Source organism: Mauremys reevesii, linkage group 2, assembly GCF_016161935.1.
Source record: "Mauremys reevesii isolate NIE-2019 linkage group 2, ASM1616193v1, whole genome shotgun sequence".
Taxonomy (NCBI): Eukaryota; Metazoa; Chordata; order Testudines; family Geoemydidae; genus Mauremys; species Mauremys reevesii.
This window is the reverse complement of record NC_052624.1, coordinates 263,380,840-263,400,748: the sequence shown is the minus strand read 5'-3', so window position 1 is coordinate 263,400,748 and position 19,909 is coordinate 263,380,840. Positions and strand designations below refer to the sequence as shown.

Here is a 19,909-nt window from a genome sequence, read left to right as displayed (position 1 = left end):
CTAAAAACACTGATCAATGTTGCTATAAAAATGTTGGGTAATTAAGGAAAGGCACATTAAAGGTGTATTATTGCACATCAGCTAATACATTTTGCTAAGATGGGATAGCTTTTAAAAGGAGCCCGGACTCCTGAAAAGAGAGTGCTTACCTTGTAAAACAAATGACTGTTTTATGTCTGTCTCTTTTAACAGATGACCCTAAAGTAATTGTTGCCAACCTCACAGTAAGTATTTATCACTGGCATATTATCTATCTACATATTGTTCATTTCACATGTTAATTTGGGGATTTATTCAGCATTCCCTGCTCACTCTTTAGTCAGAAAACCACCATTAGACTGAAGATATAGAGATAAATAGGGCCCTTCATGAGTAGGGATTAATGTTTGTCATGAGTTCCACTGTTTGCTGCTGTAGTAGCTTTTATAACCCTTTTGGGTAGTACACAGCCAGAATGTCCCTGATGGTCTTGAGTCCCTGAATTGAGCCGATTTATTCCTTCCTTCAGAAATGGAAAGTAACCTTTTTATGAGTAAACATTTTAGTAGTACTTGGAAGATGCAGTAAAAATCCATTTGATATCCCTCAACCTTAACCTTGTTTTTATGAATTTCCCATTAAATATATACTGATTTATCTAATGTAGAGGCCAAACTGCTTTAAATACATTTTTGGAAAGGCTATCTATTCAGTATTCAGGAGTCTTCTGAAATTAAGCTTTGGTCAGATATGAACCATTTTGCATATCACTGAGGAAAATGCAGGGGAGCTTTGCAAAAACACTCTGTGGCAAGAACAGAGGTGTCAGATGTGCATAGAACATAATTCAAAACTCACCTGTCCTTAGGAAAGCATTGTATTAATAGTGCACTGATACAAATATGGTCCTTTAGACTGTTGTGCAAGATCTGGAATGTATGTCTACTATACCTAACCTTGAACTCTGAAATCAAGCAGATTGTGTGGTTGAAGCCACACTAGTGATGATGACTTGAAACAATATAGCTTCTTACAATTGTCTTTCAGTGTAGAAAGCCAGACCAGCACTTTAAACCTTATTTGAAACAGCACCTTCCTAAGCGTTTGCACTATGCTTACAACAGAAGAATTGAGGATATTCATTTACTGGTGGACAGAAGATGGCATGTGGCAAGGTAAACTGTGTGTGGTGGTGGTGGTGGTTTTTTTTTTTTCTTTTTGGTCTCTTCTGCCTTCTCTAGCTTAGTTACTGGCAGTTTTGAATATTCTTAAGCTATTTAGCAATTAGCCAGGCAAAAAAATAATCCTATTTAGAGAGGCAGGCAGTTTATACCATTACTTTGCTTTCAAAGACAATAGAAGAGGAGGCATCTTTTCTACTGTCAGCATTTTTTTGTGTTTAAAATATCTTTTTTGATCTGTTGATAAAATGATGTATTAAATCGAGTACAGCTAGTCCTTTATTCATAAAGCTGAGTCAGTGTATTGTTTTGGTAGAGAACAGGACAGATTTATGTTCTTGGCATCTCTTGCGATGGACTTTAAGAATTGGTAGTTCTCTTTTGAATATGTTGCTGCTAGTCAAACAGAGTGTCATAAGTGTCTTTGCATGCAGTATAGTTGTAGCTGTGTCGGTCCCAGGATACCCACCTTGTCTGTCTAATAAGTGTCTTTGACACCTGTGCTAATCTTCCTGTATTTATGCAAAGATCTTTCTACTAAAGCAGTGAATGGGAAATCCCAGTTGCCTTTTCAGACTGGATGTAATTCCAGTAGGCAAGATAAGTCTTCTTTCTACAATTTCTGATGATGGTTCTCAAATGTCAAAGAATTACATTCTGGTTTTAGGCTTACCATTTTAACAATTTTTCTTGATATATGTAGGGCTAGACAGGAGGCAGTTTTCCTGTTCTGCAAAACTTGGAGTATAGAATTTTTCCTATTTTCTATTTTCTCCTTTCCAGGTTTTTCATGATTCAGACTAGGGACTTGAACCTGAGTCTTCCACTCCCAGCTGAGTGCCATAACCACTAGGCTCTTGGCTATTCTGGGGTCAATGTGTCTGTCTGGTTTTGACCTGTGAAACCTTTCCTAACAAAAGCTGTTTGTCAAAACTGGTATGTCCCACAAAAAGTTTTGGTTTAGACCAATGGCTCCCAAACTGGGGTTTGTGAAATGTTACAGGGAGTTCTCAGGAAAAAAATCCCTAATGGCCATCAGAGCTCTCCATCGGAACCCCAGGGGGGCAGCAGCCCGGAGCCCCTGGACTTCCAAGAGCTAAGCAGATCAAATAAAGCATATCTATCACAAAGAGGAGATTTAAACTGCAAGACTCCTTATAGGAAAGGGAGGTGGATATTTTTTGCTGTTTTTAAAATTAAATAGGCAGCTAGTATTGTTTTTTAAATTATTATAAACAAGTTTTTAAGTTTTGTTGTAACATGCGTTGTTTGCCTGGACTGCTCAAGATCTGAAAGCTTGTGTAGGAAGAACACTGAGTTGGCTTCTTAAATACCTTCATGCTGTTTCACATCTGATACTCCTTGATGAAACATAGGAGCCTTGTCTTATAACAGGCTTATTCAAAGTGATACAAGCTACGAAAGTGAGATCTTGGAAGTGTTGCCGTCTTCATAATGTAATAAAAATACCGTAATGATAAATAATTAATAAGTGTGTGTAATAAGCATGTCATAAGAACAAATTTTATATTTCCAAGATCACTGCTTTTCTAATTTATACTCAGGTAAAGGAGAAAATCCCTGGAAATATTCATTTTTAGGAGGGGGTTCGTGAGACTTGACATTTTAGTGAAAGGGGTTCACAGGTTGTTAAAGTTTGGGAACCACTGGCTTAGACCAATCATCATTTTCTGACCACCACCACGCCCCCCCCGACCAAAAAAAAAAAAAAGGTGATTCCCAAACAGCTCTACCTATGGGATGAGGAAGAGAGGTAATAGGAATATTTTACTCAAGATTTTTTTCCTTTTCATCTCAGTTCAAACTTCCTTTGGCTGCATTATTTGCTACTATTACCTTTTAATGTGTGCACCCTTCTCTTCTGTTAATGTAACTGTAATTCATGTTTATAGCCAGGAAAAGACGATTTCTGTAATAGTTACAGGTCTGATTACTTCACTTCCAGTTTTGAGGATAAAAGCCAAATCTTTGAGAGAACATCGTCTAATGGGTATACAAGCTGACTTTTAGGATGGCAGCCCCTGTGATGTGCTACTCATAAATCTTAGTAAAAGCAGCAAAGAGTCTTGTGGCACCTTATAGACTAACAGACGTTTTGGAGCATGACCTTTCGTGGCTGAATACCCACTTCGTCGGATGCATGTTAGTCTATAAGGTGCCACAAGACTCTTCGCTGCTTTTACAGATCCAGACTAACACGGCTACCCCTCTGATATATAAATCTTAGTGTGTAACAAAGCTAGTCATTATATTTCTATGATTACCACTTACTTTCTTCATATGTTTCTCTTCCTTCTGAGTTTCTCCCATTTTCTCTCCAGGTCTGTTTCTCCTTTGCCTACCACAAAGTGAAAGAGTAAGCAGGTGAAAAGGACTCAATAGCACTGTAATTTATTAAAAAGGTGCTTTCTGACTTTCTGAGAAGCATCTGTTAGAATGCTACTGATTTAGGGCAACATGATCCTAAACAGCTTCAATCTGTAGGTGTCCCCAGTGGGGAAGGGCTTCTACCTGGGAATGGCAAGTTATCCAAGGCTAACAATAGCTGATGTTCGTTATTCTATATGCATTGGTTTCTTTTCAAGTACATCCCAGGCAGATGATGTCTCAAGTTTTTCATTCTCTTAATAATGGCATAATATTAAGTTATATTGCACCATCCATTTAAGCAGAAACACTCATAGTTGTCAATGGGGATTTTTGTTAAGAACTGATGTCACAATACACCTATTAAAACTGAATTTTGCTCAGTATTTTAAGACTTTTGAGAGTAATGGGAGTAATGAGAGTAATGTGCTTGTCCAAATCCATTGCTTCCTTGGTGGAATATATTTAATGCTGAGGGAGCATCATTGGGAAAGAGAAATGGACTCCCATTTAACATTTTAATATATTTCAAAATTATAACCCCTTTTGTCCTCTTGGGAGAACTGCCTACCTAACTTCCCCCTAGAGTTTCATTTGGGTATGGTATTCACTTCTTGTCCCAAGTAGTGTGTCCTGCTGGTGTATCCACTCTGGTGTTGGGGATAATTGTAGTTTGTGAACTGCTCTAGAATAGTTTAGGGCAAAGTTTCTGTATAATTGAGAAATGACTTCACTGTTTTTGTGTGTTTAAGGCTGGAATTTTCAAAGGAACCTGTAGAAGTTAGGTGCCTAAATCCCCATGACATTCAAAGGGACTTAGGCTCTACCTCCTTTCAACTCCTTTTGAAAATTGCAGCCTAAATTTTAATCTTCTAAAACTACATTGTCAGGTCAGCAATAATTCTTATGATTTTACATTTCAATGTAGGAAATCCATGGATGTTTATAAGAAACTATCAGGAAAATGCTTCTTCCATGGTGATCATGGATATGACAACAAGATCAATAGTATGCAGGTATAAGCAGCAAACTAACCTTTTTGCGAGGGTAATTGGGTGTGTGTGTTGGAGGGAGAAACTTGAAGTCTTGAAATTTTTTTTTTAAGAGTTAAAGCAAACTACTACTTCTACCATGTTTCTCTCTCTTCTTTGAAGACTGTCTTTGTAGGCTATGGTCCCACATTCAAGCACAAGACCAAAGTACCTCCATTTGAAAATATTGAACTTTACAACATTATGTGTGGTAAGCTACTCCATTTCTAAACTACTTTTGCCAACAAAGCTTTCAGAGGTTGGTGTAGGCACAACTGATGCTTATGTTCTGGGCTACTGCCTTCTCCCCAGCACTGCACTGTCACTTGCCCTTTGGATGGAAGGACAGAATGCACAGAGGCCTATGTTTGTTCTGCTCCAACAATTGGAGTGCATTCACATTGTGTTTCTGCTGGCAGCTCCTCGGATATCAAATATAGAGGGCTACAATCTAGTATGTCCATTCCCCATTAGCCCTGGGAGCTAGACTTGTGTCCAGAGAGAGCTTCTGCCCCCGCATCTCATGCGTGGCAGCACAGGCGTTATTTTGCCACTGCTGTGCCTCTTGTTGGCGATAATTGTTTTCAGAACTCTTACTGCAGCAATGAAGTAGAGAAGCTAGATATGGCACTGCATGAATATAATTTTTATGATCCTGTCTTTAATGTACATTTCCTTTTTCAGTAAAACTTTCCACCTGAGGATTTCAAAAGAAGCTGCAGATATTAATTTATAAACATGTGTTTAATAATTATTCCCATTTATAGATGAGGAGGCTAATTGGTCTTGAGGTCTCAGAAGTCAATAGCAGAGTTGGAAATAGAACCAAGATCATTTTTTACTTTGTCTCCTGCTTTAACCAGTAGACAACGCTTCCTTTCAGATATGAACCAGTCGAGAGATCACACTGGAACAGAACTATCGTCATTAACATGATGTGCCTTTTGTGCAAATCACAATAACAGCTCATTGTGTCTGTTCACTCTTCTCCAAATGTGTGCAATATTGAACTTTCCTGTCTGTCAGTGGTGTTAGGTGGCTTATTTAATGTTTGTACAGTACCAGGAAATCCTGGATGAAAGATTCCAAAGAAAATGTTTTAGTGGGGATGTTAAATGCTGCATATCAGTTTGAATTTTAGTATTTTTTAAGACTGATAGCACTGTCAGGTTTAACCGAGCATGCTGCAGGTTTGCCCTCTAAGGCATTGATCCTCATTGGAGACTCTAGGGGTACATCTACTCTGCAACCCCCAATGCCCCTACCCCATGGCAGCACGTCTGATCAACTGACTTGGGCTTGCAGGGCTGGCCCGATGGGGCTAAATATAGCAATGTAGATTTCCCCCCCCCCCCCCTTGGGCTCTGACCCCTCCCACCTCCCTGGGTGAGTGTTCTTAGCCCCTTAGTGTGGGTCCCATGTGCCTGAGTCAGTTGACCTGGGCTCTGAGACTCGCTGCTGCGGGTGTTTTCCCTGCCCCTCCCCACCTGCCATGTAAATGTGCCCTAGGAGTTGCAGTAATAAAAACGTTTAGTAGTAGTAGTTTCTCCACCTAGCTATAATACTAAATCTTATTGTTCCTATCATGGGAATTTCCAACACTGTCTAATTGCAAAACAGTTTCTCTGATGTGGACAAAGGCTTAGCACAGTTCTTTGGTTAAATTAAAAGTAACTTCATGGGTATAAAGTAGCTGGTGTCTTGTTTCTAGCCATCTAGGAAATGGGCACTGTGTACTGATGTATATGATGTAGGACCGTTACAGTTTTAGAACCCTGCTTCTGTGTTTGATGTCTTGTCAGATCTGCTTGGATTAAAGCCCGCTCCTAATAATGGAACCCATGGAAGTTTAAATCACTTGCTGAGGAGCAATGCATTTAAACCCACCATGCCAGATGAAGTTGCAAGGCCGCTCTATCCTGTAGCTGCATTTTCTGCATCTGAATTTGATTTGGGCTGTACATGTGATGACAAGGTAGACTCATGGATTTATTCATACTGGTGTCATTAAGGATAATTGTCTTGTACTGCAGGTTAGGGGGATATTGCATGTTCTCACTTTAAGAGAAGGAGGCTCTAACGTTTAAGTATCCCTTTGATCCTTCATGCCGTTAAGAGTCTTTCATACCCTTTGGAATATTTAGTGTAATGTGTCCTTCACAATAAGGGTGTTAGAGTGCTAGTATTACTTTGCTAAATAAATAGTGAATATGAGATGTCAGAGAATGCTCTTATGGTTCAGCTGCTAATCTTCTTTTTTACTCTTTTAAAAAATTTTTTTTATAAAGAACAAGTTGGATGAACTCAATAAGCGCTTTCATGTCAAAGGAACAGAAGGTAAGGACATGGTGGTTAAACATTTATTTTCTTCGTTTTCAGTGGTGGTTTACTACATTTAAAATCAACCAACATTCAAAGTAATGGGAATTTATAAAATACAGTAAACTCATGCACTTGTATTGTCTCTGTGTAGATTTTTGAAGTGTAATCTGGCAGTTACTAAATCAGACCTAAAGTTCATTAGCCCAGCATCCTGTTTCTGATAGTGGTCAGAAGAAGATGCAAGAAACTCCATGTTAGACAGATGTAGGATAATTGTATCCTAATCCTTAATAGAGATGGGCTCAAATGGTGAAGCATATTGTTTTGTATTCCTTGCCAAATGTTTTAGCATTAACTAGAATAGCTCTGAATATTCTTATCAATATAAATGTCCAATTTCCTTTTAGAATCTTGCTAAAATTCCATTAGCCATGTGTGTTAGCTTGAGCTGGACCAAGCTTTGTAAACTTTTCCCAGCTACTTTAGCAAATTTTGTGGCTTTTTTGCAATTGGATCCTGAGCTACCTCCAGTCAGGCATTTGCGGTCAATTTTTTTTCTTTGGTATAGCTTTCATAAATCTTTCCCTTTCCTTAATTCTAGTAATACAAACAATTGTGCAGGTAATTCTTTACAGGTAAAATTATTCCCTGCTTCTGCAAGTTTAATTGCTTTTCTATAGGTTATCATCATAAAGCATAAGGCACCAGATGAAATTTAGGTCTGGCATTTTTAACTACCTGTAATTCTGCTGTTATGCCTGTCACTAAACCAATGTCCACATCAAAAACAGAATTAAATTTTTCTTTTCACTATAGAATCTAACAGTGGTGCATGGGAGGCATGCTATTACAACGTTGTCTTAAACCAGTTTCTGCTAATTAGTGAAGGAATATTTCATTCTGTACCAAGGAATGGTAACAGCAAACAAGTACCACTGTACTTGCAGGCATCCTGAAACCTTGATCTTGCTTTGGCTATAACTTTTTTTTTTTTTCAACATTTTATCAGTTTTTTTTCTTGGTATACTATGAATACATTTGTTCTTGTACATGTCTTCAGAAATTGGCTACTGTAGCACCTATGTCAATTTCAATCATCATATTTAAGTTGTCTATATTTGTTAATCCAACATGGAACACTTGAATCACACTTATTCTAAGCTAGAGCTGGCCAAAATGAAGGATTTCTGGTTTGCAAGACATGTTGACATTTCTTAATTTGGTTTTATTCTAAATCCGAACAAAACCAAGATTTTTGTAATTTCTCACAAACTGCAAATCCGTCTCCCTCTTCCCAAAAAATTGCTTCAGAAATACTGATGCAGGCGGTTTCCAAAAAGGAATAGGCTCCCTGGACTCATAGCTGCTGGCTGAAATTGACATTCTTGTCACGTTTCATCTTGTCACGTTTCATCACTGCTATCTGGAGGAGGCATGGTTCTGTATGCAGGGGAGCCCAGCGTCTTGGGGGGCTACTTGCATGTGAGCAAACCAGAATGGAGCTGCAGGTCTGGTAGTTCCTCTGCTGAGCCACCCACCCCAAGGCTAGGGTGACCAGATGTCCTGATTTTTATAGGGACAGTCCTGATATTTGGTGCTTTTTTTTTTTTTTTTTTTTTAAAATATGGGTTCCTATTACCTCCCCACCCCTGTCCCAATTTTTCACACTTGCTGTCTGGTCACCCTCCCCCATGGCTATTTGGAATCTGAGCAGTTCCACTGCCATTCTGTGTTTGGGGGGTGGATGGGATGGGAAGAATTTCTCTCCTTTTTATCCTTTTAAGTCTAAACTCCTGTATTTCTGTAGCAGTCATCTCAGTTATTTAGACTGGGTGCTACACAGGGGATTTGCCTTTTAAATGGGCATGTGTTGGACACATTGATTCTGGCTGGGGTTTTTCTTCTTTGCTATTCCATATAATTTAATGTAACTTCCTCCAATTTCTAGAGAAACACCTCCTGTACGGACGTCCTGCAGTGCTTTATCGTACCAAGTACAATATCTTACACCACCAAGACTTTGAAAGTGGTTACAGTGAAACATTCCTGATGCCTCTCTGGACATCGTACACTATTTCAAAACAGGTCAGATTTATCTTTGCTTTCAAAAAATGACATACAAGATCACTGCTACCTGTATTTCTGGAGTCTTAAAATTTCCTTTCCTTCAGGAAATTTCCTGCTTGGAATAACGTAGATTTCCATTATAAAGAGCACTTCCACTCTCCATGAAAAGTGAAATTTTAAGGACCATATGCTGCTGTGGTGGTGGTGGTTGTTTTTTAAACACTTAACCCAGGATTTGTTTTTCTGTAACAGAATGTCTAGTTTAATCAGCTAGTTTATCAAGTTGTTTCCAATGGGAATTCCTACTACTAGATTGCTGAAGTAGACTCTGTCTCAAGGAACAGGTTTTTACTATAAAGGTTGATGGATATATTTTATATTATAGAAGATCCTTCATCTTACCTGTTGATTATTTGAAATCATTATGCTTCACATAACATTCTTCATTGATGTTAGGCCTAAACAAGTCACACACTCTTGTTCTTGACTTCTTTTCCTGGAATGATATTTACAGTTGATTCCATGTATGCCTTTCAATGCAGGCGGAGGTATCTGGTGTCCCTGAGCATCTGTCTAACTGTGTGAGGCCTGATCTGCGCATTTCTCCAGGAAACAGTCAGAGCTGTTCAGCCTACAGAGCAGATAAACAAATGACTTATGGATTCCTTTTTCCTCCTCGTAAGTTTAAATAGGATGTCTGTAGAATATAAAGGAGATATTCTGTATGCAGCTACTTTTGGTTCCCTAGAGATTTTTGAACTTCCTCTTGTCTGTTATGGAAATGTTTTCCTAGGAAAAAAGGCACAAGGTCTGTAGGGGTTGAGGGTTTTTAAGTGTCCAGAAGAGAGATTTGATAGCCTCAGTATTACTAGTTTTTTTTCTTGTGGAGAGACCGCAGTAACCCAATGGAACTGTTATCAGCTAAATATCAGAGGTTCTGTAGAGAGCAAAAAGAATCCCTCTGTTAGTCTCTATAGGTGCCAGTATCAGCTAAATGTAACTCTGTTTAAATTGTACATGATTTTGACTAGTGTATGAATTTCAGTTGTCTCTCTTTGCTTCTGAAAAGTTCAGTAACTCAAATATCCATTCATCTAGTCAGTCAATCTGTTTATTATCAAAAAGAATGATTTGATCAGTCCAGAAGTACTTACATGGAAAGATGATGTCTGTAAATGGTGGAGGACTCTTTTGTCTAGCAGTCAAAGACAAAACAAGACCTCAGTGGTTGAAAGTTAAATTTGAAACTTGACAAATTCAAAACTGGAAATAAGATATAAATATTTAACAACTAGAATAGCTTACCAATATGGCAGCTATTTCCATCTCTCTCAATCTTCAAGTCAAATCTGGATGTCTTTCTAAGAAGTGCTGTAACTCAAATAAAAGTAACTGAGCTTGATGTAGAAATTACAGGCTGGAATTCTATAAGCTGACCTTATGCCTAACCCAGGCCATAGATCAGTGATCCCTTCTGAACTTAAAATCCATGGATATGAAAAGATGATCGCAAAAGAGACATTTTGTGCCATCAAATACTGGTTGAATAGTTTGAAATCTGGTATTTATTGTGTATGCAGTAATGATGAAGGGAGAGAGCCTCAGCTGGCAAAATTTGGCATTACTCCTCTTTAAGTCAATGTACCTATGCCAATATACGCCAGCTGAGCATCTGGCCAGCAGTCTTCAATTCAAAATCCTAGAGAAATACAGCTACTGTCTTGTCATAAGACTTAATAAACTATTAGTACATGTCACAAACAAAATTGTTTAGTCTGAAAACTTAATGCGACTGGATTTCTGTCTGTCTGTGTGTAAAGAGAGAGCAAGAATTTTTCATGTATGTTGTACAAATGATTATCTTAGGCTCTATTGGTTGACTTGCTTACCACTTCTTCAGTCTCTGGGGAATGGATGGATATGCCAGTCAGAATGAATGTCTGAGCAGACGGTTGCAGCCTTGGGGGATGACTTCCTCCCCTCTGACTTATTAAAGGAAGGGTTGAAATGGTTTTTAAAAGGAGTATGTATGTTACAGAACTAACGGCAGTAGAGAGATGGATCATTTCTTGATTTTTCTGAACAGACTCTATTCTGCTTTGGAAGTGTGAGCCTTTTTAAAAAAAAAAAAGTTGCAAAACAATACAGCACAATTATCACACCTCCTGAGAATGTACAAAAATAGGAAACAAATTTAGCTGGTGGAAGATTGAAACAAGGACAAAAACCCTCTGTTCTCAGTCCATCTGTCATGTAAAGTAACAAGAAATTGTTTAGTTTAATCCAGAGTCTCATTTAGAAGATAATCTTTCTTTTGATTACTGCCTGCAATTGTTTAATTTGTTTTACTTGAGTCTGAGATTTCTACTAGGAACTTCAATGTTAACACATCTTGTTCTATGACTTTCAGAACTAAGTTCCTCTGCAGAAGCTAAATATGATGCCTTTCTAATAACAAATATCATTCCAATGTATCCTGCCTTCAAAAGTAAGTATGATACTCTTGTCGGTTACAGCCGATTCCATGCACTACTTAGCTAACTGGTACAGATATCTTTCAAAAATGGTGCGGCTGCTGAATGATGGAATGAAGTGATTTAGAGGTTTATTGGATAACTTTCAGCTGGCCTCTCTGAATACATGTATAGGAATACAGGTGGGCCAAATGGATTTATCACGGATGGGGCTAAATGCATGTGAACAAAAAGTGAACTGAACTAAATCTAACTGAAACCCATTAACTTTTCTTTCCTTTGTGTGCCGCTTTGCTTCCTAGTTTTGGTGGGCGGTAGCAAACTATCAGACTATTCTGGTGGCATTTCTGGCTTGGCTGGAAGCAGAAAGTCTTGCAAGAGGCTCAAGAAGTAGCTCTTGTGAGATTTCCAACCCAAATTCTAGACCAGAGAGGTTTGGCTAAACCTCAAAACTCTGGGATGCTTTTCAAACCAAAGGAGAGTGTTAGCAAGCCTGTGGGTAGAAACAAGTGGTGATATACGTAAGGAGCTTGAGCAAAGGTGGCAGAATGACAGTTACCTGATCAAACAGTGGAAAATCATTACTGATTACCCACTCTCAAGTCATGATTTATAAAAATGCTGTTTCCAGGAACATAATCATAGGACCAAACAACCATAAATTGCTCATACTGTGATATCATAAAAAAAAAGAATGACAGCTTGATGTTGGAGTCCCCAACAACTCAGAGTTCACCAATGGAGGGGTTGATGGTAGTCATGATTTCTGTAGTACTTGAAGTATGCATGTGCTGTATAGAGGGAGAAGGTCCCTGTACAGAGGATTTTAAAATTTATAACTGGGGAAAATGGAGGATGTCTGAGTGAGCAGGACATCAGTTGCAAACATTACAATGTGCTTTAGTTACATACACTTGCGGTTAGTTCCTTTCTTTTACTTTTGAAATAGATTTGGGAGTTCTGTGTGTGTCCCATCTTTTATAAATGAAGATGCGTATAGGTTAATGGAGGAGGAGTATTGATAGATTGTCCATTATGAGAATCTATCTACATCCTTCAGAAGACACTGCTCTTCCGTCAGATGTTACAATATAACTAAGTCATTGCAGAGTCCACCTAGTTCAGAAATTAGATTATTAATATCTGAGGGAACCTCACGGAAAGGAATGTGCCTTTCATGCTCTTTTAGATTTGACCTTCCTTAGAGATTAGCGGTTTTGCTATTCAATTAATCAAAGTAGCACTGAGACTTTGTGCTTACAAAGAGCCAAGGACATTAAAAGTGTGTGTGAGAATATTCATTTCTACTGCTACAGAAGGAACAGCAAGCTTTCTGTATAAGGTCTATTGCAATGCCAGCCTTTGAATGGTACTGTGCATTTCCTTTGTCACTCATTAGAAAATAAATTAATAAAGCACAAAGAAATCTAGCAGGCTTCATCTAGAGCAGTGATACTCGGACTCAGTGGTTCACGAGCCAAATTAGTGATCAACATTACCCAGAAGAGCCACAGTATTATTATTTTATCAACTACAATTGGTTAACAACATAGTGAAAGCATCCTGATTGGTTAATGACTTATACGGGTTAATAGTTAAATCACACAGTGTTGTAATATCATGTGCTGCAAAGAGCTGCAGGGGACACAGCCTCAGTCTGAGTATCCCTGATCTAGAGAAACAGAGGCTATGTCTACACTGGCAATTGATCAACAAAACTTTTGTCTTTCAGAGGTGTTAATTCTCTCCCCCCCCATCCCCAAAGACAAAAGTTTTGCCGCACCAAGCGCCACTGTGAATAGCGCGTTGTCCACAGGAGTGCTTTCCTGCCGACAACTCAAAAGTCGCTTATTGGGGGCGGAAGTTTTTTGTCAGTAGGAGAGCCGACAAACAGCAACTACACGGCATGACTTTTAGTGGCATTGCTGTGGTGACACAGCCATGTGGCTAAAAGCTGTATAGTGTAGATAAAACCTCAGTGAAGCTACAATAAATCTGTAGTAAGACTTGATACTGTCTCGCATGTTTTTCTCATAAACAAACTAGGGAATTGCAACCTAGATGGAGCTACTGTAAGGTGGGTGCATAACTGGTTGGGAAACTGTTCCCAGAGAGTAGTTATTGGTGGTTCACAGTCAAGCTGGAAGGGGGGGAATATCAATTGGGGTTCTGCAGGGTTCAGTTCTGGGTCTAGTTCTGTTCAATATCTTCATCAGTGATTTAGATAATGACATAGGGAATACACTTATAAAGTTTGCGGACGATACCAAGCTGGGAGGAGTTGCAAGTTCTTGGGAGGATAGGATTAAAATTCAAAATGATTTGCACAAACTGGAGAAATGGTGTGAAGTAAATAGGATGAAATTCAATAGGGATAAATGCAAAGGTCTCCACAGAGTAAGGAAAAATCAGTTGCACACATACAACATGGGAAATGACTGCCTAGGAAGGAGTACTGCGGAAAGGGATCCAGGGGTCATAGCGGATCACAAGCTAACTATGCGTGAATAGTGTAACACCATTGCAAAAACAGCAAACATCATTCTGGCATCTATTAGCAGGAATCTTGTAAGTAAGACACAAGAAGTAATTCTTCCGCTCCACTCCGCGTTGATTAGGCCTCAGCTGAAGTATTGTGTCCAGTTCTGGGCATTTCAGGAAAGATGTGGACAAATTGGAGAAAGTCCAGAGAAGAGGAAAAAAATTATTAAAGGTCTAGAAAACATGACCTCTGAGGGAAGACTGAAAAAACTAGGTTTGTTTAGTTTGGAGAAGAGACGATTGAGTGGGGACAACAGTTTTCAACTGCATAAAATGTTGTCAAAAGGAGAAGGGGGGAAAAATTGTTCTCAATTTCTGAGGCTAGAACAAGAAGCAGTGGCTTAAATTGCAGGAAGAGTGGTCAAAGTCCACATTTCTTGGTCAAGGTATAGTCCAAGGTCCAAACTTCAGAGAAAATAATAAGAAGAAACTAACGATAATGATGAGAAGTAAATAGATTTTGGGGTCCATTCAAAAGCATCTGGTGGTTTGAATTTGGCTCTGGTCCACCTACTGACTACCTCTGGTCTAAATACTACTTTGTTCTGCCATGTGTGCAGGGGACTGGACTATATGACCTCTCAAGGTCTCTTCCAGTCCTACGATTCTGATTCTACAATAATGCCTCTGATAGCTGCATGCATAATATGAATGAGAACGGTTTGGATTTTTATCCTTGCACATAAAGCATATCTAGAAACTCCTATCTAAGCACTGTTTTGCTCACTAAAGGTAATCTTGTGTCTTCGCACAGAGGTATGGAATTATTTTCAAAGGGTTTTGGTGAAGAGGTATGCAACTGAACGAAATGGAGTAAATGTCATAAGTGGACCAATCTTTGATTATGACTATGATGGTTTACATGACACACCAGAAAAGATAAAACAGTAAGAGTTTATATTTAAATATATTAACTGTTCTTAATGGCTATCTAAAAATACAGTATTTCCTAATTAGTTGGTATTTGGGCTTGAGGTACAAGGTGCTAACTTCTTTGAAGTCAATAAAACTGCTGGTTAGTTTATGATCTGGTAAGCATAAGTTTCTTGTTAAAGGAAGGATTCTCAGTACTAAATGTCCTTATGGGGTGGGGGGGGGGGGGGAGATAAAAAAGCAATTCGCTCCGTTCTAGATAACAACAATGGAACTACTGATCACCAGAGAATTCCCTACCTTGACCTTGTAGAGTTGATATTCTGACCTAGAGCGTTCGTTCATCCTTCCCATGATGGCAACTTTGATGGGAACCTCACTAACTACAGTATTTTACAATACTTTTACTTTGTAAGTGTGGAGCACGTTCTGCTTGCATAGCTTGCAATGGACAATAGGGCTATTGAGTTAAATACTCACGTTTTCTGTTAATTCACGTTGAACAATGCTTTCCTACCAATAATCTTGAAATCCCTGATTAGAAGGTATATTCTAGAATCATGGTGCTCTCTAACTCTACAGTAACTGCTCGGTTCATTTTATGATGGTGACTATAGCAAGAGATACTGTCAACTTCTAGAGCCAACTTCTGAGCTGCACTCACCATAGATTAGGGAGAAGGAGAGAGAGTAAAGTGGGCTGTTTTGCCATCTTTGTAGACCCTAGATTTTTGGGACCTTTTGTGGACCACTGCAGTTCCCACTGTAAATTAGAGCAAGCTAAAGACTTGAATATTTTTTCTAAGAGGGATAATCCAGTTCAGTCAGATACCATTGGAATTCATATGGGAATTAATGAGTGAAATTTTATGGTCTGTTATGTAGAAGCAGGGATAGAGTAAGGCATTGCCATTATAGGTCCATGTCTAAAGCCCCAGCTCCTGGGCTCATGTTATTACATTAAAATCTCAGCATTCATAAAGTTTGTAGAGACCTCAAGGTTGCAAAGAAAATCTTGTAAATGTGTAGCTTGTTTGCTTGCCTGAGTCTGCAGATAGCCAGAAACCATAGCTCTGAAATTTGAATGGCAGAGATCAAACCTCTCTGCGGGCCCTGTTATCACCACCACATCAGAGTGGTCTGTATGGACTCCTTTTGGCAATAAAATCTATGAATAACTTATCAATGGCTGACAACTTCAGTGAGGCCATTCCAGGAATAATCAGAGTGCAGAGGCATTCTAGCCACACCCGTCATTCCAGGGCCTGAAAAGAGAAGGGCAAATGGACGCAGAGGTGCTGTGCTGACTTGAAGATTTCCTATATGCTGAAGGAATTCTCCTGGCTGAAGCAAGAATCCAGACTCTGGACCCCAATGTTGAGGAATTGTTTTCTTTGCTTGGGTCCTGGTCTGTAATGAAGCCCTGTAAATAGGGTTATTGGGCAACAAGTAGGAATTAATTTTAGAATGTTTCAACTGTATTTAATTATGCAGAACTTGGAGCCTCCTGGTGATCTCTCTACCTACATTTACCCACATTCTAACTGAAGAGGACACCTGTCTGTGAAGGTGGAAATGAGTACTCTGACAGCACTACATACAAATAGCAAAGAGTCCTGTGCAGGGGTGGCTCTAGGAATTGCGCTGCCCCAAGCAGGGCGGCACGCCACGGTGGGCACTCTGGCGGTCGCCGGTCCCGTGGCTCCGGTGGACCTCCCGCAGACGTGCCTGCGGAGGGTCCACCGGAGCCGCGGGACCAGCGGACCCTCCGCAGGCATGCCTGCGGGAGGTCTACTGGAGCCGCCTGCCGCCCTCCCGCGGCACGCCGCCCCAAGCACGCGCTTGGCGCGCTGGGGTCTGGAGCCGGCCCTGGTCCAGTGGCACCTTAAACTAACAGACGTAATGGAGCATGAGCTTTCGTGGGTGAATACCCACTTCGTCGGATGCATGTAGTGGAAATTTCCAGAGGCAGATAAAATATGCAAGTGTCTGTTAGTCTATAAGGTGTGACAGGACTCTTTGCTGCTTTTACAGATCCAGACTAACACGGCTACTCCCCTGATACATACAAATAGCACTGCACAAGGAATCTCTTATCTGGGAGTCCATCTAACAGATTTTGCTAAATGTTTGTGTTTGTTTTCCTCCTAGGTATGTGGAAGGCAGTTCAGTTCCAGTTCCAACTCATTACTACAGCATCATAACTAGCTGTTTAGATTTCACTCAGCCCGCTGATAAATGCGATGGGCCACTATCCGTTCTTTCATACATACTTCCCCACCGGCCTGACAATGATGAGAGCTGCAATGTAAGTTCAAATAGGCCCTGCTACATTAGTTTCCATAACTAGTATGTACAGACCTAACCATGGGTAAAATCCCATTTAGTGACCTTTTAAAATATGATTATTGAACACTTATGAGAACTTAAACCACAATGGCTTGCCTGTAGTCAGACAAGGAGTTGGTGGCAGAGCTGGAACAGAACTCAGGACTCCTGCCTCTAGTCCAAGGTCCCTATTCTAATCACTGGGCAATTTCTCCCCCCCCCCCCCCCCGCCATGACATAGCAAAAGGTATGGAACTGTTACTGCTCACTATCATAAGGAAAAAACCAAACCCTAAAATATGTTTTGTGTTAAACCTGAAAATGCTTACATGGAGTATAGAGATGCAATGATTTGGCAGCAGAGTAAATAACTTATAAGGTCATAACACATGGCAGAACTCCTAATGAAGTCACCTTGGAGCTGCGCAGCAGGAAAAGTTCAATATACAGGCCAGAATGTGTTACATGGTAGCAGACAACTGGATGTTTCGGTAGGGGAGGGGGTGTCCATTGTGAGATGCAGCTAGAGTTAAATCTTCACATCTTTATAGTGTCTGCCTGCCATGGCATTCCAGGTGCCTCAACCAATATAGTTACATCTTAAAAATAGAACACCATTTGGGGGTTTTGTGTTTATCTGGGATTGCAGAAGCAAAGAGATGCTCTACATGTTCTGTTCCTGCATTTTCTTGGGGCCAGAAGACTCTTGCTCTTTTAGATCAGAGGTAAGACTGTTTATAGTGGCAGAAGCTTGGTAAAGTACAATGGACCCCAGTCTGTATGGGGCTTTTAAATTTTAACATCTGAATGTTTATACGTGGTCCAAACGTCAGGCGAGCCAGTGCACAAAACAAAGCAATGGAATACTGTATTCTGTGTGACCTGCAAGTAGCCTAGACAACTGTTTTTGGACTTCTGCCTAAACTTAATTTCTCTCTGAGAAATCTTTCCTCATGGGTTCTTCTCTATAGGTTGCCAGGAGTCTGTTTCCTGAATCAAAATCTTTATAGAATCATAGAAGAATAGGGTTGGAAGAGACCTCAGGAGGTCATCTAGTCCAACCCCCTGCTCAAAGAAGGACCAACCCCAACTAAATCATCCCAGCCAGGGCTTTGTCAAGCCAGGCCTTAAAAACTCCTAAGGAAAGAGATTCCACCACCTCCCTAGGTAACCCATTCCAGTGCTTCACCACCCTCCTGGTGAAATAGTTTTTCCTAATATCCAATAGACCTCCCTCACTGTAACTTGAGACCATTGTTTCTTGTTCTGTCATCTGCCACCACTGAGAACAGCCGAGCTCCATCCTCTTTGGAACCCCCCTTCAGGTGATTGAAGGCTGCTATCAAATCCCCTCTCTCTCCTCTTCTGCAGACTAAATAAGCTCAGTTCCCTCAGTCTCTCCTCAGAAGTCATGTGCCCCAGCCTCCTAATCATTTTTGTTGCCCTCCGTTGGACTCTCTAATTTGTCCACATTCTTTCTGTAGTGGGTGGCCCAAAACGTGATGCAATACTCCAGATGTGGCCTCACCAGTGCCGCATAGCGGGGAATAATCACTTCCCTCGATCTGCTGGCAATGCTCCTACTAATGCAGCCCAATATACCTTTAGCCTTCTTGGCAACAAGGGCACGCTGCTGACTGTCATCCAGCTTCTCATCCACTGTAATCCCTGGGTCCTTTTCTGCAGAACTGCTGCTTAGCCAATTGATCCTGCTAGTGAAGGCAGAGGTCTGGACTCGATGACCTTTCAGGGTCCCTTCCAGTTCTATGAGATATACATATCTCCATATATTTTATTTATTTATGCCTTTAGCATATAAATTAATCAGACTTGGTATCTGCTGTGCACCATTTGCTCCCTATGCTTACAGTGCTGTATATATTTAGTTGTGTGCATATACAACACTACGTAAATGATGGCTGTTCGCTATCTTCACGTGGCAAAAAACCACTTCTAAACTTGAAAATGTAATTGGGCAAAATGGCACTGATCCTGAGATCGCCATATCAGCTCTGTTCTTGCACCATGGTATTCCAGCTGATTCAAATGAGTGTCTGGCTGTGTCTGACCTCCAATTCTGTAGGGATAGGTGAACTGTGTGGGGTAGAAGAAGAACAATCCTTAACCTCTCCAAAACTTTTTTTTTCTGAGATTTGAAAAATGCCACTCTTTTTCCATTGTTCATTCCTTTTTTTTTACATCTGGGTTCTATCTGGGGCTGAAAGATGACTTGCAAACATTTAATGAATTAAACCTCACAGCAGCCATGTACAAATACAGTAGTAGTAGTAGTCCGATTTCACCAATGGAGAAACTGAGTTGCAGACACAGGCACCAACTTTCCAAAGTGCTGGGGGGGCGGGTGGCCCCTGGCTTTATCCCAGGCCCCGCCCCCACTCTACCTCTTCCCCCAAGGCCCTAGATCTTGATTGGTCTTACAGACTTCTTGTTTTGGCCAGTTTCCTATTGGCATATAGAGCTAAAGGTGAAATAGTTTTTGTCTCTGAGAAATACAGCAAATCAAAACAGACTGGCACTGGGTCACAGAGATGTACTTTAGATCCACACTCTATAACTCTTTATTCAGTGCTTCACTCCCACGCTGTGCAAACAATCACTTCCCTCACTTACTGGCTGTCACAGAGTGACCCACAAACCTCACCTCTTGTATCTCTGATATTTTTTGGTCACTTCTAATTGTTTCCTATGGAGATTAGACATTAGCT

The 19,909-nt window shown here is 40.2% G+C and overlaps 1 protein-coding gene across 7 annotated transcripts in view; it reads left to right on the top strand.

Annotated features, from left to right (window-relative positions):
* ENPP2 (ectonucleotide pyrophosphatase/phosphodiesterase 2) overlaps positions 1-19,909 on the top strand; it is a 100,367-nt gene that overhangs the window by 79,140 nt on the left and 1,318 nt on the right. For all 7 annotated transcript variants that reach the window (XM_039522716.1, XM_039522717.1, XM_039522719.1 and 4 more), the window contains 11 exons: positions 193-224; positions 1,027-1,154; positions 4,477-4,564; positions 4,703-4,790; positions 6,382-6,554; positions 6,868-6,916; positions 8,850-8,986; positions 9,511-9,646; positions 11,379-11,456; positions 14,738-14,870; positions 17,007-17,163. In XM_039522716.1, coding sequence (XP_039378650.1) covers positions 193-224; positions 1,027-1,154; positions 4,477-4,564; positions 4,703-4,790; positions 6,382-6,554; positions 6,868-6,916; positions 8,850-8,986; positions 9,511-9,646; positions 11,379-11,456; positions 14,738-14,870; positions 17,007-17,163 — 1,199 coding nt within the window. The remainder of the gene's footprint in view (positions 1-192; positions 225-1,026; positions 1,155-4,476; positions 4,565-4,702; positions 4,791-6,381; positions 6,555-6,867; positions 6,917-8,849; positions 8,987-9,510; positions 9,647-11,378; positions 11,457-14,737; positions 14,871-17,006; positions 17,164-19,909) is intronic.